The 27,784-nt window shown below is 38.6% G+C and overlaps 1 protein-coding gene and 2 non-coding genes across 10 annotated transcripts in view; all 3 read right to left on the reverse strand.

The window, feature by feature from the left end:
- Positions 1–27,784, reverse strand: part of CNOT1 (CCR4-NOT transcription complex subunit 1) — a 98,083-nt gene that overhangs the window by 11,370 nt on the left and 58,929 nt on the right. For 2 of the 8 annotated variants that reach the window (XM_027857907.1, XM_027857903.1), the window contains exons 17-37: positions 26,886–27,036; positions 25,524–25,725; positions 24,211–24,339; positions 22,688–22,812; positions 22,098–22,384; positions 21,462–21,540; positions 17,613–17,849; positions 17,373–17,513; positions 15,778–15,957; positions 13,282–13,398; positions 12,609–12,719; positions 12,105–12,182; positions 11,691–11,868; positions 10,703–10,833; positions 7,678–7,974; positions 7,061–7,201; positions 6,854–6,958; positions 5,974–6,093; positions 2,506–2,697; positions 1,031–1,173; positions 107–215 (exon numbers count right to left, since the gene is read on the reverse strand). In XM_027857907.1, the coding sequence (XP_027713708.1) occupies positions 107–215; positions 1,031–1,173; positions 2,506–2,697; positions 5,974–6,093; positions 6,854–6,958; positions 7,061–7,201; positions 7,678–7,974; positions 10,703–10,833; positions 11,691–11,868; positions 12,105–12,182; positions 12,609–12,719; positions 13,282–13,398; positions 15,778–15,957; positions 17,373–17,513; positions 17,613–17,849; positions 21,462–21,540; positions 22,098–22,384; positions 22,688–22,812; positions 24,211–24,339; positions 25,524–25,725; positions 26,886–27,036 (3,253 nt within the window). Of the gene's footprint in view, positions 1–106; positions 216–1,030; positions 1,174–2,505; positions 2,698–5,973; positions 6,094–6,853; positions 6,959–7,060; positions 7,202–7,677; positions 7,975–10,702; positions 10,834–11,690; positions 11,869–12,104; positions 12,183–12,608; positions 12,720–13,281; positions 13,399–15,777; positions 15,958–17,372; positions 17,514–17,612; positions 17,850–21,461; positions 21,541–22,097; positions 22,385–22,687; positions 22,813–24,195; positions 24,343–25,523; positions 25,726–26,885; positions 27,037–27,784 lie in introns of all 8 variants that reach the window. The other 6 variants (XM_027857905.1, XM_027857901.1, XM_027857906.1 and 3 more) reach the window with 3 other exon arrangements.
- Positions 14,043–14,184, reverse strand: LOC114039981. The gene has a single exon (XR_003568722.1). It is a non-coding gene; the product is annotated as a small nucleolar RNA SNORA46 (small nucleolar RNA).
- LOC114039982 lies at positions 26,466–26,601 on the reverse strand. Its single transcript, XR_003568723.1, has one exon. It is a non-coding gene; the product is annotated as a small nucleolar RNA SNORA50 (small nucleolar RNA).

A 27,784-nucleotide genomic window follows, 5' to 3' on the forward strand; every position in this document is an offset into this window, starting at 1 on the left:
ATAAGGAAACCACAAAAATCAGCAGGGCAGCAGTCTGGGCAGAGAGGCTTCCCAAGAAACAAATTCTCCAGCTTAGTTCAGGTAAGACACACCCCCCCCCCTTTACCTGAGCCAGGTGAAGATCATATTGCTGCATGTTAACTAGATGATTGCGAATCAACAGCTCCACTGCTTCCACATTATACTTATACTCATCCCGACACTCAATCAGGCACCTAAAAAGTTAAATTTGTTTTTAATGACCTGGGATTAGAATACTTGATGGTAAAAAAAAAAAAGAGGCGAAATGAGGACCTCTTTTAGACCTAAAAGGAAACATGTTCCAAATTCAAGAAACTTGGGGTACCAGCAAGTCAACAATGACCATTTTTCAGGCATCTCAGTATAACCACAACAGACTCAGGCCACCTCTGCTCCCACTGGTCTCTGTACCAGGAACAGCTCCCTTCATCTGTTGGGCTCCTCTCTAACCTTTAAACTCCACCTCAAACACTACTTCCTTAATGAATTCTTTGATCCCACCTGGGGTGGAGGGGACAGGCCACAGAATATTTACAAAACCATGTGCTAATTCATTTACCTTGCTTATTTTTCCCCTGTGACAGGTATCATAAAGGAAAGGAGGACAGTGCCTCAATTAACCTTTGTATCTCTCTTTCCACCCCTAGAACCTAACAAACCTCTACCCATGGTAAGAAAAGGAATCTTTGTTCAAAGAATGACTTTACACCAAGACCTGTATACCAGAAGTTTCTGCATAAAATTATTTAAATGCGGAATGCTACAGTCAAAGCATTTGTTCATTCTTAAACAAGCTACAATGTGCTCCCTGTGTGAAAATGTCTATTTTTCCCCCTTTCCATAAGAAACTTAAAAAATTAAATGATTAAATAATTTTCAGCATTTCTGAAAGAGAAGCCAATAATTAATCTGTAGACTGTTCCATTTCACCCGGTACCAAAAGGCTGTCTAGAGGACACATGAAGATCAAGTGCAGTTCAAACTCTTCTCCTGCAATCTGGCTACTGACCTTGTGATCTGTTTGTTACACCATGGAGACCCATACGCACGGCCGTCCTGTAACGCTTTCAGTACAAGGAGGTGACACTCCCGGTAACGGAGCAGCAGGTCAGCATCTGCACCACTCGTGGCATCCAGCAAGCCCTCTACAGCCTATGGAACAGGAATAAAATCAGCACCCATCTACTTAGATCCAGAAACATACCCTCCCCTCAAACCACAATTCATTCCAATGGCTTGTCTATCAGGGAGTCACAAGTTTCTCCCTAACTCCCTTTTGCATGCCTTCTGTTTTACCTTTAAATACTGTTTCCAGCCGGATCAATTTAAACAATATTTGCCTCATAACCTGTGCCTTGCATCTTGTGCCCAAACCCACACATCTTTTCTGTCAAAAAGCACCACCATCTTTCCACAACCTTAGAATCTTTCTTGACTCCTCACTCGCTTACCAATTGTATCCACACGGTTGCCAAATCTTGCTGTTTCTTCCTCCATATCTTCTCTCTATTCATACAGCTACCACTTGGACTGAAGCCCTCACTACCACTTCCCTGGATTGTTGCAACAGCCTCTTAATTGAGTATCATCTGTCTCAAGTCTCTCCCTAGTCCAATCCAACCGAAACATTGCTGCCAAAGTAGTTTCCCTTTTGAGCAGATCTAACTCTGTCAATGATTCCCTCCCACCACTCAGATAAAATCCAATTCCTCTATTTGGTTTTTAAAGCCCTTCACAACTTGGCCCCAACCTATCTGTCCAGACTGATCAAATACTCTCTCCCCTCTTATTCCCTTGTGATCCAGCCAAACTGGACTGTTCCTCAGACACAACACTCCATATATTTGTCTCATCTCTTTGACTTTTGCACTGGCTGCCCCCCGAAACACATTTCTTCTCACCTCCACCCCACAAATGGTTGTGCTTGAGCTGGGATCTGAAGGAAAAGAGGAATCCTGTGTGAAGCCTCTCCTGAACCCCCAACTGCTGCAGCCCTCCTCCCTCCCTACTCTGTATTCTCTTTATATTGGGCATCCATTTAGAGATGTATTTGTTTCCCTGTGAGAAAGGAAGCACCTTAGTGTAAGGCTTATTTCTTTGTGCTTATATCCTTGGCCCCTAGTACACAGTAGCTCCCCAATAACTCTGTAGATTAATTTCATTCCAGTCAGAAAGCCATTTGTCCTCTGTCCTGGTCTAAATTCTCTCATGCCTAAGGCTCTGGCCAAATTATTGACTAACTAATCCCTCCTTATGTATACCCCACAAATCTTCCTAAAGAGAAGATTTTGAAGTCCCTAACTGTACCAATATATCTCCAAAGCTTACCTCTACTTTAAAAATCGATATGGAATGCTTAATGCTTGACTTTATACAGGAGGAAAACTTCAAGAATCGAATTCAAATGTGTGACCACTATTAAGTCAATAACCAGGAAAAGTTTTCATTAGGACAAAGCCTATCTGACTACACCAAGTAGCTGACCTTCTGCAGCAAGCCCAGGGCGGCAATGGCATCCCGAGAGTTGCGCGACATTACAACAGCGTCCAGAAGGCTCCGGAGAGTCTGAGACTGGGGGTTCATGCCTAAGGCTGGAGGGATGGCATGCAGGTGCTGCTCCAATTCCGTGATACACTTTTCATAGATCTGTGCTACATCATCGGTAGCCCAAGCTTGCTGTTATATAAGAAAAGCAGGAAACCTTCATGAATGACAGTGCCCTAACTGTACAATAGTCCCACCAGACACATATCTGCTGCCTTAACACCTATTTTTAAAGGTGGTTTGTCATACTAATATCTAATTAGAAAGAAAAATACTGTTTTATGACCAGAAATAACAGCAGTTTACATTTATGAGGCACTTTCCTCAGAAAGTACTGACAGTAGGTGAGTAATACTACCTACAGTTCCCATTCTACAGATAAAAAGTCCAGGGCACACAGAAGTTAGCTTATCAGGACAAAGTCAGAAAGCTGGTCAAGAGTTGAAGGCTAGGCTCATTTCACAAATATATAAAGAGAACCGCATCAAATGTATAAGAATGTTAAGTCATTCCCCAATAAATAAAATGGTCAAAGGAATCAGAGCTATCCACAGTCATATGAAAAAATGCTCTAAATAACTAGTGATCAGAGAAATGCAAATTAAAACCATTCTGAGGTACCACCCCACACCTATCAGATTAGCTAATATGATAGAAGAAGAAAATGACAAATGTTGGAGGGGATATGGGAAAACTGGGACACTGATGCACTGTTGGTAAAGTTCTAAACTGATCCAACCATTCCTGAGAGCAATTTGGAACTATGCCCAAAAGGCTATAAAATCATGCATACCCTTTGACCCAGTAATACCACTACTAAGTGTGTATCCCAAAGAGATTTAAAAGTTAAAATTTAAAAAAAGATGAACCTATTTGTATAAAAATATTATTGTGATGACACTGAATTAGAAATTGAGGGGATATGATTGGGATGGAATGCTATTGTGCTATAAGAAAAGGCCAGCAGGTATCCCAAAGAGATCATAAAAATGGGTAAAGGACCCATATGTACAAAAATATTTATAGCAGCTCTTTTTGTGGTAGCCAAGAATTGGAAAATGAGGGGATGCCTATCAACTGGGGGAATGTAATAGAATACTATTGTTCCATAAGAAATGATGAACAGACTTCAGAAAAACCTGGAAAGGTTTGTGTGGACTGATGCGGAGTGAAGTGAGCAGAACCAGGAGAACATTGTACACAGTAACAGCCATATTGTGCAATGACTAACTTTGAGAGACTTCGCCCTTCTCAGCAATGCAATAACCTAAGACATCTCCCAAAGGTCTCATGATGGAAAATGCTATCCACATCCAAAGAAAGAACTATGGCGTTTGAATACAGATCAAACCATACTATTTGCCATTTTTTTCTTCTGTTTTGTTTCCTCCTATTGGTTCTAATTCTTCCTTACAACATGACTAAAATGAAAATATGTTTAATAGGAATGTATATGTAAATCCCGTATCAGATTGCATGCTATCTTGGGGAGGTAGCGAAGGGGAGAAAAATTTTAAACTCAAAAGCTTATGGAAGTGATTGTCGATAAATCAAAATAAATTAATAAAAAATTTAAAAACAAAAGAAAGAAAAGATCAGCAGGATGGTTTCAGAAAAACCTTGAAAGACTTACCTGAACTGATGTAAAGTGAAAAGATCAGGAAAACACTGTACACAGTAACAGCAATACTGCACAATAATCAACTGTGAATGACTTAGCTATTCTCAGCAATACAATATTTTAACAATTCTGAAGCACTGCTATCTCCACCTCCAAAGAAGAACTGATGGCATCTGAATGCAGACTGAAGCATACCTTTTTTAGTTTCTTTATTCTTCTTGGTTTTTTTTTTTTGGGGGGGGGGGGGTGTCCTGTGTTTTCTTTCACAATATGACTAATACAGAAATGTTTTACATAATTGTACATGTATAACCTATATTAAGTTGCTTGCCATCTTAAAGAAAGGAGGGGGGAGGAGGAGGAGGAGGAAAAAAAATTTGGAACTCAAAATTTTGAAAAATGAACGTTAAAAAAATTTTAATTAAAGAATACATATGTCAACAAAACTTAATTAAAAAAAAGTTGGTAGCCAGGACTTGAAAGTATGAATTATAACTTCAAGTCCAGTGATACATCCATTACTTTCAGATTAGAAACATTAACTTCTGATGTGGGAAAATTGGAACATTAATGAATCGTTGGTGGAGTTGTGAACTGATCCAACCATTTTGGAGAGCAATTTGGAACTATGCCTAAACGGCTACAAAAATGTGCATACCCTCTGACCCAGCAATACCACTTCGAGGGCTGTATCCCAAAGAGATCATACAAATGGGAAAAGGACCCACATGTACAAAAATATTTATAGCAGCTCTATATGCGATGGCCAAGAATTGGAAATTGAGGGGATGCCTATCAACTGGGGAATGGCTGAACAAGCTGCGGCATATGAATGTAATAGAATACTATTATGCTATAAGAAATGAAGAGCAAGCATACTTCAGAAAAACCTAGAAAGACTTGTATGGACTGATGCTGAGCAAAATGATAGAACCAGGAGAACACTGTACACGCTAATAGCCACATTGTGCAATGACTAAATTTGATAGACTTAGCCCCTCTCAGCAATGCAAGGATCTAAGACATCTCTAAAAGTCTCAGGATGGAAAATGCTACCTACATCCAGAGAAAGAACTATGCAATTTGAATGCAGATCGAAGCGTACTATTTGCTCTTTTTCTTCTGTTTTCTTTTGTTTCTTCTTTCTTGTGGTTCCTCCTATTGGTTCTAATTCTTCTTTACAACATGAATAACAGGAAAATATGTTTAATAGGAATGTATTAGAAGAGCCTATATCACACTGCATGCTGTCTTGGGGAGGGGGAGAAAATTTAAAAGTCAAAAGCTTAGGGAAGCGAATGTTGAAAACTAAAAAGAAATTAATATTAAAAAAAAAAAAAAAGAAACACTAACTTCCTTTATCTAAATCCAAACCCAGGAAAATCATTGAACTAGTGATGGAAAGGGTGGCTAGGTGGTACAATGGATAGTACAGGCTTGAAGTCACCATTTTCTTGAGTTCAAATCTGGCCTCCAAGACACTTGCTACCTGTGTGACCCTGGGCAAATCACTTCACCCTGGTTGCCTCAGTTTCCTCATTTGTAAAATAAGCTGAAGAAGGAAATGGCAAACCTCTCCAGTACCTCTGCCAGGAAAACCCCCAAAAAGAGGTCACGAAGAGTCAGACACTACTGAACCGACTCGACCGCGACAAAGTGATGGAAAAGAAATTTCTTTATCATCAAAATTAAGGTTCCAGAACCCAAGTAATCCAAGAACTAGCTAATGGAATATATTAATATTGACAATGATTAAAGTTTCAGTTCAAGTGAAGTCAACAACTTACCTTCATAGGCTGAGCTAAAAATCCTGTAGGCTGAGTTAAATCATTGGTAGGCAAGAAGCCAGGAACATTACGTGCAAACTCTTCATAAACAGCCAGCTGTTTTGGGTCTACACCACCAACCTTTTTGGAAAAAATAATAATGAAGATAATGATAAACACATCTTCATAAGATGGAAAGCATTCTCAGTCAGGAAAATTACAAAAGTAAAATCTAAAACTGTTACCATTTGAAAAAATAAAGATTCCGCATCTGAGTCACCTACCTATCCACAAATTTAACAAATGGTTATACCAAAGGAAAAGCCTTTATTGGGAATATAAGCAGTAAATCTACTCTGGTGATAGTGGGGGAAAACAATTTGTTTAAAGTCACCAGATTCTCACCTTCCTATCAGGACTAACAGGGAACTAGCACTAAAAACACATGAACACTAGAAGACATGATTAGAGGGAGACAAAAGTAGGAATAAACCAGAAGATAAATTCTAAAAGGTGGGTGACTGGGCAGCTAGGTGGCTCATTGGATACAGCACCAGCCCTGAAGTCAGGAGGACCTGAGTTCAAATCTGACCTCAGACCAAACACTTGACACTTACTAGCTATGTGACCCTGGGCAAGTCACTTAACCCCAACTGCCTTAAAAAACAAACAAATAAAAGGTGGGTGACTTAAAAACTTCAACATTCTTCTAATCATGAGAGGACTTAGGTCAATATCTTCCAAAGCTGCCAACAGTTAAGTCCTTTACAAATAACTTGGGCACAGTAGATGATTCAAGTTAAAAGAGGGCCATTTAACTCCCCTCTCCCATTCCAAATTACCATTCTACTTCTACAAGAAAAGTGTGGGAGGGGAAAGAGACACGGCTATGAATTCTGACCTTCAGTCTGATCTGCTCTGGCATCCGCTCAGCCTGGTACGTCAAAACAACAGGATCACAGTACCTGCGCCCCTCTTGCCTCGCATGTTTTCGAAGTTCAAATTCCTATAAACAAAAGTCTTACTAGGTTAGTTTTGTTAGAAGGTTCTTTTTAGGAAGTACTGCCTCATAGAGAGCTCTTAAAAAGGCAGATGCCAAAGCACTTACAGTTGCTAGCCTCTTGTCCATTTCTGGGCCTGCTTTTTCAACTGCGGTCTTCTGAATAAAGCAGCATGCCAATTCACAATTGTCCTGAGCTAGCTGTGCTGCTGCTTGCTCCATCATTTCCCTCTGCTGGGGGGACGCAGCCTACAAGAAAAGGATAAAACCGTTTTCTTGGTATTTTTCCCACTGAACGTAGAAATTGTTCGAGTAACTGAGTCAAAGCATTTATGTTACTTATATTTTTAAAAAAGTTACTTTATACTAAGAAAATAGTTTAAAACTAAAAATCCTCAACTGTCAATTAAGCAATATTTTAAACAGTAAAAAGAAACTTTCATGAAGAAATCCAGCATCAAAGTTGCAATTGCCAACAGTAAATTTCAAGATCATTAGTTGAAGCTGACTGCTAAATAAGTCAAGACACAGCCGAGACCCCCCCCAGCCTTGCAGCCCCAAAACTAGTCTTCAACATGTAATAAAGAAAAGAATCGATTGTGAAACATAAAACGAAACCTTTTTAAAAAGAAAATGAATCTCAATTTAGATTTAAAGAGAAGTCTTACTTCTCCAACATTAAGATTACTCATTATTAACTTTTATAATCTTATTTCTACACTTACCCGTAGTGCTGTGGCAAAGCTGTTTTTCAAGTTGGTAGCTATGCTCATGAGTAAAGGTTCCCTGCAAGTTATCATAGCCATGCCAGCTGTCAGGTTCCTCATCATGTGATGAGCCGCTATCCGCATTCGCGACTCCTCAGAATCCAGTGCAAAGTCTTTCCTGACAATCTGTTCGCAAGTAGTCATGGCAATCTTAATTGACCGATCCACTACTGGATGTACGAGTTCTTGGACAGCACGTTCAATCGCTTGACGTACACACTGCTTCAACTGGGGATGAGCCTGAAACAATGGAATCTGGAACGAAGAAACATTAAATCAACTCCTAGTTAACTAAAATCAAACCCTATTTACAAATAACTGTAACTCATTCTTTGAATTATTATTTTCAAAGTTAAATTTATCAAATTAACAAATACCAAACAGCAACTGAAAATACTTGTAACTAAAATCACTGGTATACTTCTACATCAAACTACACATTAGGAATCATCTGAAAATACTTGAGTTGTTAGTAACCAAAAAACCCAAAACAAAACAAAAAACAGTTCTCTCTTGGTATGCCATAGTTACAAGTCTTCATTTAAACCAAATTCCAATTATAATGAGGCAAATTTGAACTCACATAAAGCAACTTTTTCTACCTTTTGGTTTTACTGAAATTTGGGACTTGACAAGTAGGATTTTTTTTCTTTCTTTTTTTAAACAAAAGGCAAAGCAGAAAACAGTTGTCTCTTCTTTTTGGGACCATCACACTTTATTAGCCTTACAATAGATAGACAATCCTTTTAAGAGAACAAACGTACCAAGCACCAAAGCTTCTATTTTAAGCCTTTTGCATCATTACCTGAAAGCTCACTCTCAAACCGTAATAATTCAAATTTGGCCCCCTTTATTAAATTTTTGCTTGCTCATGAAAGTCATTTTCAATTTAGTACTGTAACAAACACATAAATACCCACACATTCTGGAAATGATGTAGAAGAATTCAACCTATGAGACAGTCAAGAGCACTGAATTAAAAGTCAGGTGACCTGAGCTCTATCTTGTCCTGCTCTGCTATTAACTAGCTGTGTGACATTAGATAAGTCCCTTAACCTTTCTGGGGCTATTTCCAATTCTGTAAAATAAGATTAAACTAGCCGATCTTGAAGGTTCTACATACAACCCTAAGTATGGCCCCTGGGGGAAAGGGGAATGATATATTTTAAGTACAATTTATTCAAACTGCTCCTTACATTGGGAACATTTTTATTTCCCCATGATGATTAGGACAACTCCGTATAGTATAATCAGAAAAATAAGTACTTTTTACCATAATATGGCAATATCTATGAAGCAATTAAGGGTGTGTATGCATGGGTGCATGAGCATGAGGAAAGGGGTGAACAGAACATGACCATAAGCTTGTGTGACTGTCCTAATCTACAGATTGCCTACCAAACAAACTTTACATTTAGGATTCCAGCTAGAAGCTGAAATCACTAACCCCTACCTCAAAATGAGGATGAAAATTTTAAGGTGAATATATACAAAGATAAGCTCAGTTCCAGGTATCTGCCAGAAGAGGTAGAGACTTAAGACCAGGCTCAGAAGACCTTCTGATTTGGCTTGCCAAGAAGAGCCAAGTGGGAGAGGAGAACCTAAGAACCAACATTAAGTAATCATTTAATTCATCCTGGGGCTCACCTTTGCAAAAAGCATTTAAAATGCCACAATCCATGTTAACTACTCGTTAAATTTTAAAGTACGGAAATGTAAAAGAATTTGTGCTAAAAAGCAGCACAAGGACATAGAATGATTTCCAACTCTGAACTTTAGCTGATGAGACTGAAGTAAGCTGACTGAACATTCACAGGCTATGCCAAGAGCTAAAACACTTCTGGTAGAGCAGTGCAAAGGAAATGGAAGTAGACAGAAACCAGATTTACTGAAAAGCTAGTTACCCAAACATACACAAAAGAACAGATTTAGTTTAGTGTCTTAAATTTATAATGGCTTTTAAAAAAACTGTTCTGGTTGTTCTGTATTTCAGCAGATTACAAATTAAGGTAGAAAAGGAGAGGAAAATTGCATTTAAGCTAATAATACTACCATACTATGCCTCTTGGGGAAAAAAAAGTCTTTTTTTTTTTTTTTAAAAGAAATTCTCATGGTTCTCAATTTAATTCTCTTAAGGAACAAGTTGACAGGGTCACTAAAGGTCACACAATTGCTGGTGCCTCTCAAACTCCTTAAGTGTAGAGACAGATAATATACAACTATTCACACCGGTGACTCAAAAAGAACATGGCCTACCTTACCCACCAGTTTTCTGCCCAAACCAGCCTCCCAATTCAATCTTGCTCCTTGGACTCCTCTTTAACAGATCTGACCTTTTCCTGAATCAGAGGTGAATGACCTAGCATTCTGACCCTTCGGGGTACTCACCAAGGTAACAAGAAAAATAACAAGAGAATATAAATACTTCAGAGACTACTGAGCAAACTGGTCTCCCCCTACCTTCCATTTCCTTTAAGCCCCATCTCTCTTTTCCCATCTCTAAGTTCTACATCTTTCTCCTTCACTCCCCCAAAATGTCTTGGACCATGATAGGGTTGGAAAGGGAAAAACAGAGCAGATGAATTAGGTTGTCCTAAGTACCTTTTGTGCTGACAAGGAAAGGAGGTGGGATAGGAGGGAAACAAAATGGCCTGCCTATGCCCCCTCCCCCAAATAAATTAATCCCTAGCCTCCTATTAACATTATCAAAACTTACAGCATCCCTCCACACTCTGCAGTTCTTCAGCCCTATCGGCAGATAGTACTAAAAGAGAAATTCAGGGAGGAAAGGGTAAAAGAGAAGACTAAAGAGAGGAGGACACTGAACAATATTGTTATGTTTCCAAAGACCTTTATTTTTCTGTTTTGTTTATTGGGGGGGGGGGAGGCCCACACAACAGGGGAGGAGAGAAAAATGCATGGGGAGGGGAGAAAGGGAAGAAAGACCTTTAAAATGCAAAGAAGGGTAATGCTGGCAACTTACCGTAGGATTTAGAGTAATGTGTGGTGCCAGACCTCCCAGTGAATAGACATTGATGTCATGGTAGCTGTACTGAGGCTGTGGAGGAACAGTAGCTGTACAAGTGGTACTGGTAGCAGGTGTGGTAGAAGTAGCTTGATATAAAAAGGGATAAAAACTAAAATTAGAGCTACTTAGAAAACACATCAAGTGTTTTACAGAAGTTCAGTAGCTCCGGATTTGAACAGTCAGAGTAAATTAATTAGCTGGATTGCTAATCTGGAAAAAAGCCATAAAATATCATTAAATCTAGTCAATCTGCCTCCAGAGTATTGACCCACTCTCAGGAATCCTGCCTCCTACACACAAACAGGTGCCTAGATTTAGATGCCCCTCAGGAGACCACTCATAACTTCACCAGAAGAGTTCAAGGCCCTGTAGTCACATTACATCAAGCCACATGGTTAAGCCCCAGGGCTGAGAGGCTGGACAAGGACACAGAGTTGAAGAGCTTTGAGTTACACTGGGAATAATGATATTCTCTCCAAGGAGTCCCCAGACCCCCAGGGGATACCCAATCTGTCTTGCCCGCTAGAACCATCCTAACCCAGAAACAAACCACTTTTGTTCACTGTAGGATGGAGTAAGGGCCCCAGTTAGTTTGAGGAATAACACAGATCCACTTATGACTTTTAAATTCTTATAGACAGTAAACTCTAATTCAACACAGTATTAGGTTTTCTAGTCAGTCAAGTATTTTAGATTGTTGCCGTATGTATACACATGCATAAGTACACATGCATATGTTTTCAACTTTTGGTGGAAAAAAGCAAAAGAAATCTATAGAATCAACACAATTGAATCTTTCCATGAATATTCAGGAAGGCCCATCAGGATTTCAGGATACCCTGAATATCACTATCAATACAATGGATCACTGGGCTTCAGCTATAAAGACTATCCTAACTAGTATAAAAAGCAGGAAAACTCTGCTTTCACTAACTATACTCACTGGTGGTTGTGATGGGAGGAAGTGCCTCCGGCTGCTTGACGTCCTTTTTGGGGGCAGAAAGCTGTTCTTCTAAGTTTTTCAGTCTGTCCTTGTCCTTCAGGAGGCTCCCAGGTTTTAGCTCATTGATGTCCAGGGCAAGATTCTTGCAGAGAACCTCAATCTCAAACTTCAAGTTTAGCTGCATCATTACAGTTGAATTAGATTTCAAACGTCTAAAGTCCAGCTTCACTCACTACCCACTAATTTGTTTCCCCTCTTACAGAGCTTGCAGACTGCCTTCAGAAGCAGGGCTGCACACCACAAAACAATGGATTTTATTCACCTTTATGTACACAATACACAAAAGCATCTGTTTCTTGCATAATGTCCCAAGAGAACAATAGTTTGCAATATAATGATAATAAATACATTTACCTTTAAATCATGTTCTTGGTGAAGCTCAGCTAGTACATTCATAATTGCCATTGTCCAAGGATTTGGTGGCCTGAAAACCTAAAGAAAAAGCAGTAAGTTGACCAAAAAAACCTTATTTTAAAATATCTACCCTGTTGTACACGTGCATCTAAAAGTCCTAATTATATGCAAAGTCTCCAAGTCCTCTTTATATCATAAAAAGAACAGAATATGAAAAAATAAGGAAACTTACCATTGCCTAGGTCTAAGCTCTCAATTATAAGACAGAGGAGAGACCTGAGGGCCAGATCAGAAGTTATTTGCCTAAAGTCATACACCTTCTGTCAAGTATAGGACATATACCCAGACCACCTGATTATCGAGTCTAGTGTTCTTACTAGCATACTGGATACTAAAAAGATACTGAAAGAGAATCAACTCTGATGTCAGTAGCACCTAAAGTTGCAAGGTGGTAATGACTATGATTGTAGCTAATTCCACTAAAAAATATAAAGTTCTTCTTACCACACTCCGAACACTGGATTCTAAGACTTTGGCAACAAAGGGCACCACATACAGCAATTCCTGCTGTCCTTTAACATAAGCTTCCAACAGCAAAGATTTCACATCTAAGTCCTGGAACAAACAGGAAAATAATATTTAAAAGCCTAAAGATACTTCACATGTAAGTAATTTTAAGTATGCATCCAGCACACACATAGCTGAAAGACATCAACAGGAACCCGTAGGAAATAGATGGGGTGAACTTTTTCTACATCTATTACAACCTACTGGTGTTCTTTCCAGAAGAGAACATAACCACGGGATAAAACTGCATTGCAGCCTCACCTACTATAATGTGGAATACTAAGAAGCATGGGGCAGAGATTGTTAGCACATGCCCAGATCTTGAAATTCCAAATGTCTCCTTGCCCCAGAAACCCGCCAATAAACCATAATTCAGACTAAAAAGTTACTGGCAGCAGTTTAGTCAGTAGACTCACATGATATAACATCAAAGGACATCTGGCAATCATTTAGGTGAATTCCACCTTTTCATGAGGTGAGAAAGGCAAATTAACTCTCTTGGGGTCCTATACTCAGAGGGTAGGAGAGAGGGGACTTGATTCCCAGGATAAAGCCTCTATGCCCAAGCTTGAGTAGCAAGTGCTAGACACAGTTTTTAATGGAAACTCACTGTATGTAAGATGGGTTTGTTTTTGGCTAGTGTGATCATCCCCAGCCAGTGGCCCAGGTTCTTCAGCAAGGAGCGGTCTGAGAAGTTGGCTGCTGCTTTATCTGATGTCAGAAGCACCTAAAACATTTTTTTTAAAAAAAGAATTGAGATAGATTTGAAGATGAAACATGGAGTAATGAGAACAATTAATTACTTCTTTACCCTAAAAGACCTTTCAGAACTTAGCCTTATAGGCTCCAAGTGAAATAAAGAATTAGGGTTTCAGATAATCCACCCCCCCAAATCAAGTTCTCTACCACGTAATAATTTTACACAGCATCAGGGAAACATTTCCTTCTTTCAAGAGGAAAATCGTATGCTCTGAAAACTTTCCAGAATTGTTACAGTGACCTGACTTCAAATCTATTTTGAAGAACCAAAGCCAACTCTCCTGAACACAGAGTGGTGCCAACAAAACCTCCTGAGTAACATGTGGGGGAAAAAAATGAATACAGAAAAACTTAACTAGAACAATGCCATTTCAAGTTATCCAGGACATTCTACTGTTCTCCAGAGATCCTGACAATCTCCCTCAACAGTGAGGATTTTATACAACAAAGTGCATAGCTGCTCACCCTGTGCCCATCCTTTCCCCAACCCCTGCAGCTGTGACCTATCTGCCATGATCAAAGCTCCTAGTGGCTTCAGACTTGTCTACTTTGTTCTTTATCTGGGTGTTTCACTGAACCAAATCACACCTGCTTTGAAGCTGCATGCAGCAGTCATGTTCCTTGACACCATCGCCAAAGCACAAGCTGAATGGGCAATTAGCTGTGCTAGGACAGGCACCAAGGGATTTCTCTGGCACTACAGCGTAACCTAAGGTGGTGAAAATTTCCATCAATAGGTTTAAAAAATAGTGCGTTAAGACTGACAAAAGCACCCTCAAAGAAGAAATGAAGTAAACAGACTTGTGTTTTGTGAGCAATACTGATAAGCTGAAACCTTCCTCACACTCTCACACTATTTTCTAATTAAAATCCTTGCAAACGACCAAATTTACACAAGGTGAAGAGCTTAGGGTCTTCTGGATGGACATATATCTGTGTTGTAGTTCCACTGACACAAGTTCTTGGGGGAGAAAAAAGGAACTTGGTGTCTGTGACAGCACCATCTAAAATGAGGTGGCTGAATGAAAATGAGAAAGGCTTGATAGAACTCTGAAAGCAGCAGGGCAGGTAAGACTGAGAAAAGGCTACTCAACTGTTGACTCTGACTCTATATTAAAAACTTTGATAAATAGCCAGTCAAGTACTACAGTAAAATAGGTTTTAAAAGTATCAGACTCTCTGCATCTAGAAAATTTATAATCATTTCCCTCCAAATTCAGATTCAAAATATGTTTGTAAAATATCCTGCTAGTTATGTTTTAATAAAACCTAAATGTAGAAAAAAAATTTAAGTGCGTTTATAAGATAGGCATCTGCATGATACTACAGGAACACTTTAAAAAAACTTTAGCTAAAAGTACTAAGAGCTTATACCAGATATTTAAACTGTAGAACTATCACATGGCTACTTTCTAAATCAACTGCTAAAAGCACAACAAGCAAACCTGAGGCTAGTAGGAACAAAGTTATAAGCAAAAAAAGTTGAATCAAGAAAGGTTGTAAGGCACATAACTGACAAAGGGCTTCCCTCAATCTAACCATTATCTAATTTTGAGATATTAAAATTATAAATCTAAATATACTCATTTTTAAAATAACAATTGAAAAATATTTTTTTAAACACCAGGCTTGGTTTTTAGGAAGAGGAAAAGAAAATTCTAAAGAATTTTCTAATACTTCAATCTTAGCAAAGTATAGACAGATTTATCAAAACTGAATGTTAAGGCGCAGCTAGGTGGCGCAGCGGATATAGAGCACCAGCCCTAAAGTCAGGAGGACCTGAGTTCAAATTCGGCCTCAGACCAAACACTTGACATGTACTAGCTGTGTGACCTTGGGCAAGTCACTTAACCCTGATTGCCTCACAAAAACAAAAACAAAAACAAAAAAACAAAAACTGAATGTTAATTACAAAGTAATTAACCAAAAGGAGACCAATTTTAAAAATGCACATCTAACTCAAATGAACAAAAGACAAAATTTTGTGATATAAAAAGTACGCAGGAAAATTATTAGATATCCTTGAATATTCTCATTACACTAAAGAAATATACATGGGAAGTTATGATATCTGCTATGTCCTGCAAGACCTCTGGAGACCTGTTTATATTAGATGACAGGCAACATTTCTCATCACCTTGGTAGGTATTTAACCACCAGGGGATGATACAAAGAAGGCTTATAAGAAACTATATAATTCTTATTTTGAACCTTAGCTAGAAACAAGGAACAATTTATTCACTTAAAACACAAAATATATTTTAAAAGTACATTTTCTGATTTAAAATAGTATTATAACAGTCACTTATTAATTAAAAGAAGAAATTATGAAGGTTCTACTACTCACTTTAATATTTCTGTAGGTCTCATTCAGAACCATCTTATTAAATTCAGGATTCTTAAGAGTATCAAGAAAATTGGAATAAAGGCTGTGAAAGTTTGGCTCAATACTGACTCTCTTCATGACAAGATATTGTGAAACCCAAGGCATAAACTCCTCTTTCACCGTTTCCTTCAGCTCTTCAACCTGGGCAAAGAGTATTGATACGAAAAACATTTAAAGTGTAAATGGAATAAAACTAGATTATTAAGTGACCCAAATGAAAATTCAATTGTCACCTTTAAATAACTATGAAGCCATTTTCTGACAGGAAAATGCCACCACATGTTAAATGCTATTACCACTGTGTTTATACAAAATGCACTTGATACAAAAAGATTTCAACTGTAATACTACTAGGGCTGATTAGTCAACAAGACCTTAAGAGCTTACTATGTGTATGCCAGGCCCTGCCCTAAGTGCTGGGAATACAAGTAAAGGCTGTAACAGTTCCTGTCCTCCTTTTCCCACTCCTTTTCTCCACCACTTTGGGACATTTCTAAACACACCTGTCAGGTACCTTTCCCCTCTGCCCCTTTCAATTTTTCTGTGCTGTCTTTCCCCATTAGATTGTAAGCTCCTTGAGGGCAAGGACTGTCTTTGCTTTTACTTTCAATTAGCACAGTGGCCAGATCATAGCAGGCACTTACTGTTTGCTGATGACTGAAGAAGTTCACATTTTAACAGGAAAGACCAGTGATTAAGTACATTAAAAAAACACATGCTTAACATTACACTAAGACTTATGGGTCACCCTGTATATAAACAGTGGATGGAAGGTAATCTTAGAAAAGAAGGTGACAACAGCTAGAGATGACTGGAGAACTCTCTGTACCTGGAACACAAAGTTTGAGATCTCAAGTTCTAGAAATCTTTTTGAATTGAAATCTACTTGTTTGTAGGTTGACATATTATTAACATTATGTTCTAAACATAAAACAATTCAATCAGGTCTCCCTATTTACATAAAGTACATATCAGTTATATTGGCCCCGAGTGTAAACTCAGAGAGGAAAATATTCTATATGTATTTCACTTAAAAATGAGAATTATATATACATATATATATATGATAAAGCATTCAATAAATATATTTGATGAGAGTAAAGTAGAAATTGATGACATCTGTAGATGAAAAGTTGGATTTTCTAAAAAGTAAAACCAGATTTCAACAGACCTTGACAAACTTGTGTGTAATAAGTTTTAAATCTATGACAAGTCGGCAGACTCAAAATGACACTGAAGGAAAAAAAGGAATTGGGGTGCCATTCAAATCCTGATTCTCCTACTTCCTACTTGTGTGACTTTACAACCCCTCGAGCCTGACTCTTATCCCATATAAAGGCCTTTGAAGTTCCTATCAGTTTAAGAGTTAGGACTCCATGACATGAAATTGAGTACACATCTCTCAGTCTACTAACTATTTTGCCTAAATAACAAATTTATGATATAGGACATCAGAACCAGAAACTGAAAGTACTCACACACCCTTCCCCTAAGAGGCGATGTTATTAAGGGAAAATTCATGTTCACTATGGACCAAAGAACCAGAGCACACTCACCTTTTGTGTCATATTTGACTGAGAAAGGTTGTTGAAGATGAAAGCAATTTTTTCCTGAACATTTTCTGGAGGCTCCACAATTCTCTCAGTTTGGTCCGTGGCCACCAGCAGGGTATCAATATTTGTAGTATTAATAGATGGCTAGAAGGCAAAGTAAGCAAAGTATACAAAATAGAAATTCACGTCACAATTCCTCTAAGTAATTATTTCACAGCTTAACAAAGAAAGAATTCCACTTACTGGCACATCCTTCTTAAAGCTGACTCCTGTGGGCCTGGTGATTGTGATGGTTTTAGCCACAGTAGTAGTTGTTGAGGTGGTTACAATAGTGCTGACTTGACCAGCAAGAGGAGCTTTTGCTGGAACCTGGGCCTGGGCCTGGGCCTGGGCCTGGGCAAGTGCAATACTTCCAGGGGTGGTAATCGAACCTTGCATTTTCACAGGAGGGTCTCTAGATTGCTGTCCATATTCGATGTACTTTTCAAAAAGCAAGAAATAAGAATGCATTAGGTTGGGGAATATGAGAGTGAAAAGGAAAAGAGGAAGACCACTTAATTTTAACATTTTTCAACATCTCTCAAATTAGCCCCCTTCTATCTTCTGGCCCTACCACCACATGCTGGTAAAGGCTCTCCCCATCTGCTTATGGGGTCTGCCTATCCCACTTCAATCCATCCTCTAGTCAAAAAAGCTTTTTCCTAAAGCTCATGTCACCCTTCCCCACTATAATCAATAAAGTCCAGTGACTCCTTATCACCAGCAAGATCAAATACAAAATGCCCTAGATTTAAAAATTCTTGATAACCTGGCTCCTTCCCTTTCCAGACTTTCTCTACCTTACGCCTCTCTCTATGTAGTTATCCAGTGACACTGGTCTACATGGCTGTTCCTCTCACAAGACAGTCCATCTCCTGATTCAATGGCTATCCCCCATTCCTAAAATTCTCTTTTTGCTTCTACCTGCCAACTTCCCTGGTTTCCTTCAAGTCTAAGCTCCAGCTTCTGCCAGTCCTCCTGAATTCCTAATACCTTCCCTCTGAGATGACGTCCAATTCACCCTGTCTATATCTCGTTTGTATAGAAGTGTTTGTACGCTGTCTCCTCTGATTAGATCGTGAGCTCCTCCTCTTCAAGGTAGGCACTGTCCTTTTCTTTCTCTGAACTCCCAGCACTTAGTACCCAGGCACATTCAGCACTACATATACATCTTTGAGTTGATTTGACAATAGGGTATTTTAATTCTACCCCCTTCACTTCTTGAGCCATCTAGATCCATTCAGAATATGATTCTACCTTCACATCATAATGTCCTTCCCTCTATTAAGGTTAATTGTAATGCTGCTAAGAAAGAGAGGAATGAAAAGCTCTCTCAAACCCTGCTATCAATATAGTAATGACACATAATAGAATAACCCTTTGAAACTGATTATCCTTTCTGCTTACGAAACAAAGTTCAACATTAGAACTTTTAGCAAAATGGCAACCTAATCAAAATGTTTAGTCATTAAGATCTCTTTATCTCTTTTAAGATTTCTTTCAAAAACCTCATATCCAGCCAAAATGAGATTAGTCACAATGACCAAATCTTGGTGCTAGAGAACAAACAAAAAATGTACACACCACACAAACCCCCTCCCCCAGAAGTGGGGATGACAGGTACAGAATAGTTCCTGTATTGTCAGACAGTTACAGGCTGTAACCCTATTAAAACTGTCAGCAGGGCTAAAGCTGGAGATTAAGCCAAAAACAACCTTTTTTTTTTTTTTAAGTTTTGGGGAAAGATGGCAAGATCACTGCTTGAGGTGTACTGGACAAACAGACAAAAGAAAAAAAAGCAGAGTGGATCAATCTTTATATTGCTTCTGTTTTCTCTGCCAAGAAGAAAGACCATTACACTGAAAAATTCAAAACAAAAATGACTAACAAAGAGTTGGTAATTAAAATAAATAAGATATTTAAAGATCACCTAGCAGACCTTGGTGAAATCAAGTCACCTGGCCCAAATAAACTACATCCTTGAGTATTGAAGGTCTGGATGTGATTGTTAAATCAATGACACTTGGGGGAATGGGAGTGGGGGTGGGGGTAAGAATGAGACACACACAAGATGGATGATGACAGCCTGCCAGTGACTTCCAGTCCTTAGAGAATTCTATAACAGATAATTAAAAAGATGCGTAGTGAAAATATAGAAAAGTTAGTAGGGATAACAAAGAGACAGCATGGGCTTCTTGAGAGCAAAGCATCTGATAAAGTGATCTCACACTACGTGGAAGGAAACAATGGAGACCCTTCACAGTACAAGACAGAGAAAGATGGTTTAAAAAAAATTCAAAAAAAGATTGAATGATTTTTAGTAGACTTTCTTTGGAGGGGTGAGGCAATTGGGATTAAGTGACTTGCCCAGGGTCACACAACTAGTAAGTTTCAGGTGTCTAAGGCTGTATTTGAACTTGGGTCCTCCTGACTCCAAGGTCAGAGCTCTATCTACTGCGCCATCTAGCTGCCCCTTTAGCAGACTTCAAAGAGGCAACAGTGTAACATGGCAGCCGAAAGACATAACATAATCTTGGGGTGGATTAAGAAAGGTCCAGCTCCCAAGAGTAAGAAGGTGATGGTCCCATTTGTACCCCATCCTCATCAGAGGACCCGAAATATTTGTTTTTAGTTCTGTGCACCATAGTTAAGGAAGGGGGGGAAAGAAACACAAAAAAGAGCACTTATGTAACAGTACGGGCAGGCATGCACTAAGGCTAAGTATTTTACAAATGTTATCTCATTAAATCCTAACAACTACCTCAGGAGGTAGGTGCCGTTATTATCCTCACTTTACACTTGAGGAAACTGAGGCAGACAGGTTGAGTGACTTGCCCAACGTCACAAACCTAGTATCTGAGGCTAGAAATGAACCTAGGTCTTCCTGACTCCAGGCCTAACTGTGCACTCCCAGCTATCTCAAAGGCACTGATAAGATGGAGAACACCCAGAAAAGTGACCTGGATGGTCAAGGTCTTTGAACCTATGAGAATTGATTTAAGGTGCTGAAGGATGTGTAGCCTTAAGAAAAGGAAACCTTGTGGGAGTGTGAGAGAGTCAGAGAGTGAGAGTGAGACAGAGAGAGAGAGAGAGTATGTGTGTGTGTGTGTGTGTCTGTGTGTATGTGTGACATACAACATGATGAAGCTGCAAAGAAGCAAATTCAAATGTGATGTCAAGAAAAACTTCCTACTAATGAAAGCTGTCCAGAAGAATGATTGGGTTGCCTCAAAAGCTACTATGCCTCCCTTCACTGGAGACCTTCGAGCAGAACCTAGATGGGCACTTATCAGGGGAGCCCTTTCACTGGACTATATGGACTAGACTGCATTGTCTTTTTCTACTCTCAAATTCTATGATTCCAATGGGGAAAACAGAAGGGGCTAAGTAGGTAGAAGAGTACTACAAGAGAATTAACTCACCTACATGAGTTAACAAAACGGACAGCAGGGATTTAGAAATGTATGTATAATGTTTGTGAGAAGTCAAGGCTCAGGATATACACTGGAAAATTTCTGTGCATAGAAGTGAACACTGAATATAGTAGGGGTAGATAACATCACCATGGGCAAGAGTGGAGAGAAGAGACAAAGGACAGTAAATTTTACCTGATCTGAAACTTACTTTGACATAAATATATTAAAGACTGATGGTATTTTAAAACTTTTGCTATTCCACTGCAGTACTGAGTTATAATGGAATAATCCATTTGCAAACAGGATCACATAATTGGATTCTATAAGCACTAATAGATACTAGACTAGTTTGTGCTTTTAATTAGCAAGGCTAATGACCCACCATAAAACTGCATTATTTAAAAAAACATGTAAATATCATAACCCTGAAAAAAAGAGGTCATGAGACATTTGCACATGACTGGAAAGAAACAAATTACAAAGTGAATAACATATAAACTATACACAAAGGGATCAACACAACAGATCGTGTCAACTTGAAATATTGGCCCAACCTTTCAGAATTTTAGATGCTGAGGAAAACATTCATTAGCAGTTTAACAAAGAAGCACTAAAGCCGTTTAAAATACACACTAACCTCCTGCAGATGATGAGGAAACCGCATAAAGTGACTAATGGAGGCCAAGTGCTGACAGTACTGGGGATAGTCCTTCAATCTGTCAAAGAAGAGTCACCTCATTAAAGGAAACAAGGAGCAGGGCAGAAAAGACTTCAGTTGACACTATGACCACAGTCTAGGCCCCCAATCTTACCCAAAAAAGCCCAACTAACTAGCTTTATTGCTCTTACCAATAAAATCATCACAATCATAATAATACGGTAACTTAACTTCCCAGAATGTTATTAAAGTTTAATATTTAACTTCAATTGGCTAGAGACTATTTATGATCTTCACATTACACTGATTTTGGTCACCAATAGGCACTGAAATGAATATATTCAAGATGGCAACATGCAGGAAGAACCTGGTTTTCTGACTTAGATCTATGCTTCCATCTTGGTGTGAAAACTCCTTCTCATGAGGCAAATCAGCCACTTCTCACTAACTTACTGTGAAGAGACACTGAGAAATTCTGTGATCTGGTCATAGGTTTACAAGCTGTATTTGTCTAAGGCAGAACTTGAATCCAGATCTTCCTGGCAAGCCTTCTACATATTCTCTAAAACAACCTTAATAGGAGGGAGAAAATTCCAAAAGAACAAGAACACTTACCTATTTTTAAATCTATCTAGTGCAGCAATCCCAAAAAAATACATTTTGGATTCATAAGGCTTGCGTAAGGCTTCAAGAACATAGCGCAGGGCCAGGCCAAGTGCCATGTAAGTAACCAGTCCTTTTTCTATGATCCCACCAAACAGGCAGGCTGTTATGTGCAGCTCTTTATCAGGGTACTGGGGGAAAAACCGATATTCTTCAAACAAGTTCCTCAGCATACAATTAAACACTTCTCGTTCCCTTTTAATATTGGAGTCCTTAAACCTCTGTAACATCTCTAATACCTGCAAAAACAAAAAACAAATGGTTACCCCTAAAGCTTTACTCAACAAATTCACACTTTTTGCAATAGGGACTACTGAGGCCAAGAAACAATATCTGGTGACAATTTGTGCTGCAGTACAAAGTTCCTAAGAATTTCTACACACAATTTGAGACAAGAGAAGAGACAAAAGCAACCAAAATGCCTAAGCCTTAACGGATCAAGTGGGAGCTGCTGGAACTAGTCAAATGATGTCTATTTTACTAATGGTGAGGAGCTTGTCAGTCTTGTGCCATCGGCTGTACGGGTCACTCTATGTACTCACCTCATCAACAGACATAGTTGGATGAGGTGGATGATTATAGATGCGCTGAAAATAGCTGTTTGCTTCATCATCGATCTCTTTACTAAAGTGCTGGTTCGCCTCTGGCCATACCTGGGACACGTCGGCTATTGAAAAATGAAAAGCAACTCCTGGGCATGGGATTCTCCTAACTTTTTCTTCTCCCCCCACCCCCTCACCCTCAACGCTTGAACACCAAAGAAGAGTTTAAAACTTGGGTAAAAGAACGGACCAATATGTAACTAAATTGAAGAATGATGTGGTTATGTTAATTTAAGCACAATGATAGGCATATAAAACCATATGCTATTCAAGAGGATATTCAAGGATTACACCTGAAAAAGCCTATTCCAAATCCTATTCCTGTAACTATCATCTTTTTTCATGAGCACATTTTACATTCTATTATTGGGTCACTAAGTTCACACTCTTAAGATACTTACCCTTAAGCCTAAGCTACAAATTTATGTTAAGATTTCCCTCTGATGCCTTCAAGCAGGGACTAGCCTATCCAAATGATCTACTCTCTAGACAATACAGAGCAGGATAAGAAGCGGGCATGCCACACAACACGGACATGCAGACATCTTTCACACCAGCTTCCAGGGTGGCCAGCTGATGCAAAGCACTTCTCACATGAAATCACTAATACTGTTCAGCCTAAAGAGGCAAGGGTTCATTTCACATCTTGTTTGGGGCTACAATATCAAGGAATTACTCCTGCACCTTCAGAAGCATTTCATTTTAGGAAGGGAGCACTGATATAAGTGGAAAAAATGCATTCTACTTAGTTAATGTATCAGTACATCTCAAATTCAATTAAAATTGGGTACAACTACATCAAACTCCCAAGCAACAGAATAATTATTAGTTAAAATCTTAAAGTCTATTTTTTGCACCTAAAGTTGTAACTAAATCTACTGAACTTTTCCAAGGAAGTCAATATAACAGCTAAAATTAGCAATATCCTTTATGTGGTTTATCTCATTTCTCTCCTCACCACAACCCTCAGAGATAGCTGCCATAATTATCCCCATTTTACAGATGTAGAAGGTGAGGCAGAGATTCTTGAGACTTGCCCAGAGGCACACTGCTAGTAAAGTCCTTGCCTAGTAAGGCAGGACCTGAACTCAGATCTTCCTGACTCTTCACTAGGCTACCAAGCAGTCCAATTTCAAACTTAAAAAACAAAAATCGCAACCCTAGACTTTTCTCATCTATTCCTAAAATTTACTTTGTGCTCTAACTCACTAACCTTTACCTACAAATTTTTACTTTTAGAAAAAATGAAAAATATAACAAAGGGTTAATTTAGTAACTTATACACCGAACAAACTCAGTGGCACTAATGTCCCCCCCTCTGAAGCACTATCAATTAGCAACTATTTTGTTACCAACTATGCAGGCCCAATAAAACTGACCCAGCCTCCCAAGTGCACATTTACTATGGTCCAGTCACATTCACAGCCACAGACAACACTACCACTTACGAGGTTTCATCTTACTCTGCTGGAATGTAGGTTGGTTCAGTCCGGAGGTGCCCAGCTTCCTCTGAACAAATGGATCATTGTTCACTGCAGGGAGTCCTAGAGCCGCAGTTCCTATACCAGTCAGGCTACCTGTGCCAAGACCACCTACTAAAAAGAAAGCAAATGGTTAGAAGAATAGTTGTGTATGTTTTTAACTATATTCACCTTCCTCAAATTTCAAGTTATGTCACACTCCCACTACTCACGTGCATGGATTTTTCCTCTGAATTTACATGTAAGCAGTTCAAAGATCCATTTTACTGAGAACAACATGGACCCAAATAAACCATATTGTATTTTGGTTTAAGAATAAATTATTTTCACCCTGTTACCTTCTCAGGCTATTTAAACAAATAATGCAAATACACACAAACACCCAGGGTAAGGAGAGGGGGGGGGGGGGGGGGGAGAACGGTGATGGCCAGGATTAGGCCAAGAAAAGGTTCTGGAATTTAAAGTCGATCAAAGGTTTTATGTATCCATCTTGACCTTATTGTGGTATACGGTATAAGACATTGGTCTAACCCTAATTTCTGCCAAACAGCTTTCCAGTTGCGCCAGCAGTCTTTGGCAAAGACTTGTTTCTCCTCAAGTAATTTATGTTCTCAGACTTATAGAATATAAGTTTGTTTTTAAAATTAATTTTTTTGGATTCTTCCTCATCTAGTCTGTTTCATAATTTTTTAAGAAGTCCCAAGCAATTCTGACAATTACTACCTTGTAGGATAATTTGACAATTGAAGTGTCATTACCCTTCATTCCTTTTTCATTATTTCCCTTGAGATCCTAGACCTTTTGCTTATCCAAGAAGTGGAAATGTGAATGTACACATACATACTTGTGTACACACACATCCTACCTCAATGTCAAGACACATACTGGGAAGAGAGAATTATAGACAAGCTAACAGACTCTTAATATGTACAACTGGACTATTACCAATGGGTCAATAAGAAGATTAACTTCTGCGCTGATTGCATACCCCTTCAAGATGACATGAAATTTTTCTTTCAATCAACTTTCAGGGGACAACTACTCAAATGACATGTGAACTTCACAAACTAAAAATGATACTATTATGAAAATATAGCCATCCTGATTCTCAATAGGCTAATTTGAATTAAGATACTTTTAGAAGTTTCTTTTTCTTTATCTTACCAAGTCAGGGAACCACCTTTAATCTCTGGTTCTCAAGTTTACTTAGTTTACACACCACAGCAACTCCATGTGATCATGACCCTCACCATGTACTAATAAGAAATACACGGTTTCTATAAATATTTCTTTACCTGGAAGCTGTGAAGAGAGTCCTCCAATGCCACTGAAGGCTGTCGTCTGATTTGGAGTGGAAAGAGGTGGAAAGGCTTTTGCTGGTGACTGAGGGGTACTGAAAGCAGAACCCAAATTTGGAGGAAAACCTTGCATACTCTGGGTGTGGGGGGCAGCTGAACCTCCTATACTAAGAGATGCCATCCCAGCAAGGGGGTCAATCTAAAAAAGACAAAAGAATATCACTAGGTGCTTCAGCCAAGACAGCTAACAAACTGACATTAGTGCAAATTAAAGCAACCTTGTTCAGAACTTTAAAAAAACTGCTTTTAAACATTCCAAAAATACAATAAGCAGCCACACATTTTACGACTATTAAAGTGTAAATATTCAAAAGCAGAGAGTATGAGGCATTATTTTAGAAAAGATTTACCAAAACTCCAAAACCATAAAATAAAACATACAGAATACCAAGCTGACCACACCAAGACTATTTCACCTGTTACTTTGGTGAAATGCTGTTACATTTAACACCAAGGAATTTTTAAAAACAACCTAATACTCTGAGCCCTCTATTTAGCCCCTTAAAGCACAAGCAAGAAGATAAATTTTTTGGTAGTCAATGATCCATAGACAGCTTTGCTGATAAAAAGTAAAGATCATTCTCAAGAATCTCATCCAAAAACAACAAATCTAATAAAAATTCGGAGGCTTTGATTAACATGGTACAGTGTGTATTGTTTTCTAAGAGGTATTTTAGAATATCTGTAAGAAAATTTTCCAACTTGGAGAGGTTTTTGATTATCACACTATTCTACACCTTCCTTCTGAATTTAGAGTTTGATAGCTAATGAGTCATTCATTCAAGAAAAATTTCTTAAACCCCAGTCTCCCCAATGTAGCTGAGAGAAGAAGTATGTTGCTCTCAGAGGAGAAGGGTGGTCAGTGGCAGGGAGTAACTTAAATGTACCTTGTTTTTAAAAGAGCAGTTCAGTTGAAACCTGAAGAGCCCCAGTTATAACAAGTCCTTATGCTCTAGCACTGTTGCTTGGCCTGAGAAGCTACAAACAAGACATATCAGGTTCAAAGGCAGTGCTCATTCCTCAAAAGTCTAAGCAATTTCTTTATTTAAAAAAAAAAAGAACTTTATCCATTTATCTAAAAAATGATCTCAAAATTTTGCAGTTATACTATAAAGATTAAAAACAATGCTTACAGATCTACTTTTAAATTTGCTTGACATGCAATTAAATTTACTATAATTGAATTCCCCCCCCCCTTTGATTATTACTTGTTGCTTTAAAAATCTACTTTATTTAACCAATGTTGATGGCAAAAAGAGTACCTTCATTGATGGTAGCATGTTTTCAAAACTTATCTACCTGTACAGGAGAAATGGCATCTAAGCTGCTCGCACTAGGGGGACGTCCTTTTGGCATAACTCCTGGTGGTGGCTGTCGAGCCTTATTCATAACATTACTGCAATTGGCAACCATGGTCAGGATAGTCTCTGACAACTCTTGAGAAACACTCCTGAAAAAGAAAGAAAAAAGTCAAATATACCACATAACATTCCTAACACATCTCTATACTTCTGGTTCCCTGAAACACTGAAAACAAGTAGATCAAGTTATGGGTTTTTGGCATGGACCTTTGCCTGTGATGCAGTACAAGAAGATTTATGAAAAACAAGTCATAACTACACTTTTTCTTGAGATATCAATAAATTACTGAGCTTTATAATTTAAGTATAAAGACAATGGATCCAAAAAATCTGAAACAATCCTATACAGTCCCATCTCCACCACTTTGTCAAAATGCATAATCTTTGCATCAATACACAAGCATATTCTACATCCATGTATGACACCACAGAGAAGGTCATTCAAATATTAACAGACTAGAAGCTGATGAGTTTATAAGATTCTCTTGGTAATGTATTAAGCACACACTCCCTCCACCAAGAAAACAGTTGAAAAAGGGTAAGAGCAAACCTACACTTAGAGCTGTGCTCCTAAACCCAAAAGGCTATCTCTACCTTCTAAAAGAAGTTTGTCTCTTTTTCATTTTCACTTTATTCGTTAAGCATTTACACGAAATTATTTTTTACTTTACCCTATTCCCCCTCCCCAAGTCTCAGAATGGTAACGGTTGCCATTGAAAGGCAGAGGTTATCATAAAACTGACTTAACCGGTTTTAACCTCTAAGCTTCAAATTTCAAAGACAAATATGAATGACAGTTTATGAAATGTTGCTCTTTACAGCACTACCTGAGGAATG

This window comes from Vombatus ursinus, unplaced genomic scaffold (genome assembly GCF_900497805.2).
Source record: "Vombatus ursinus unplaced genomic scaffold, bare-nosed wombat genome assembly UNPS02012515.1, whole genome shotgun sequence".
Taxonomy (NCBI): domain Eukaryota; kingdom Metazoa; phylum Chordata; class Mammalia; order Diprotodontia; family Vombatidae; genus Vombatus; species Vombatus ursinus.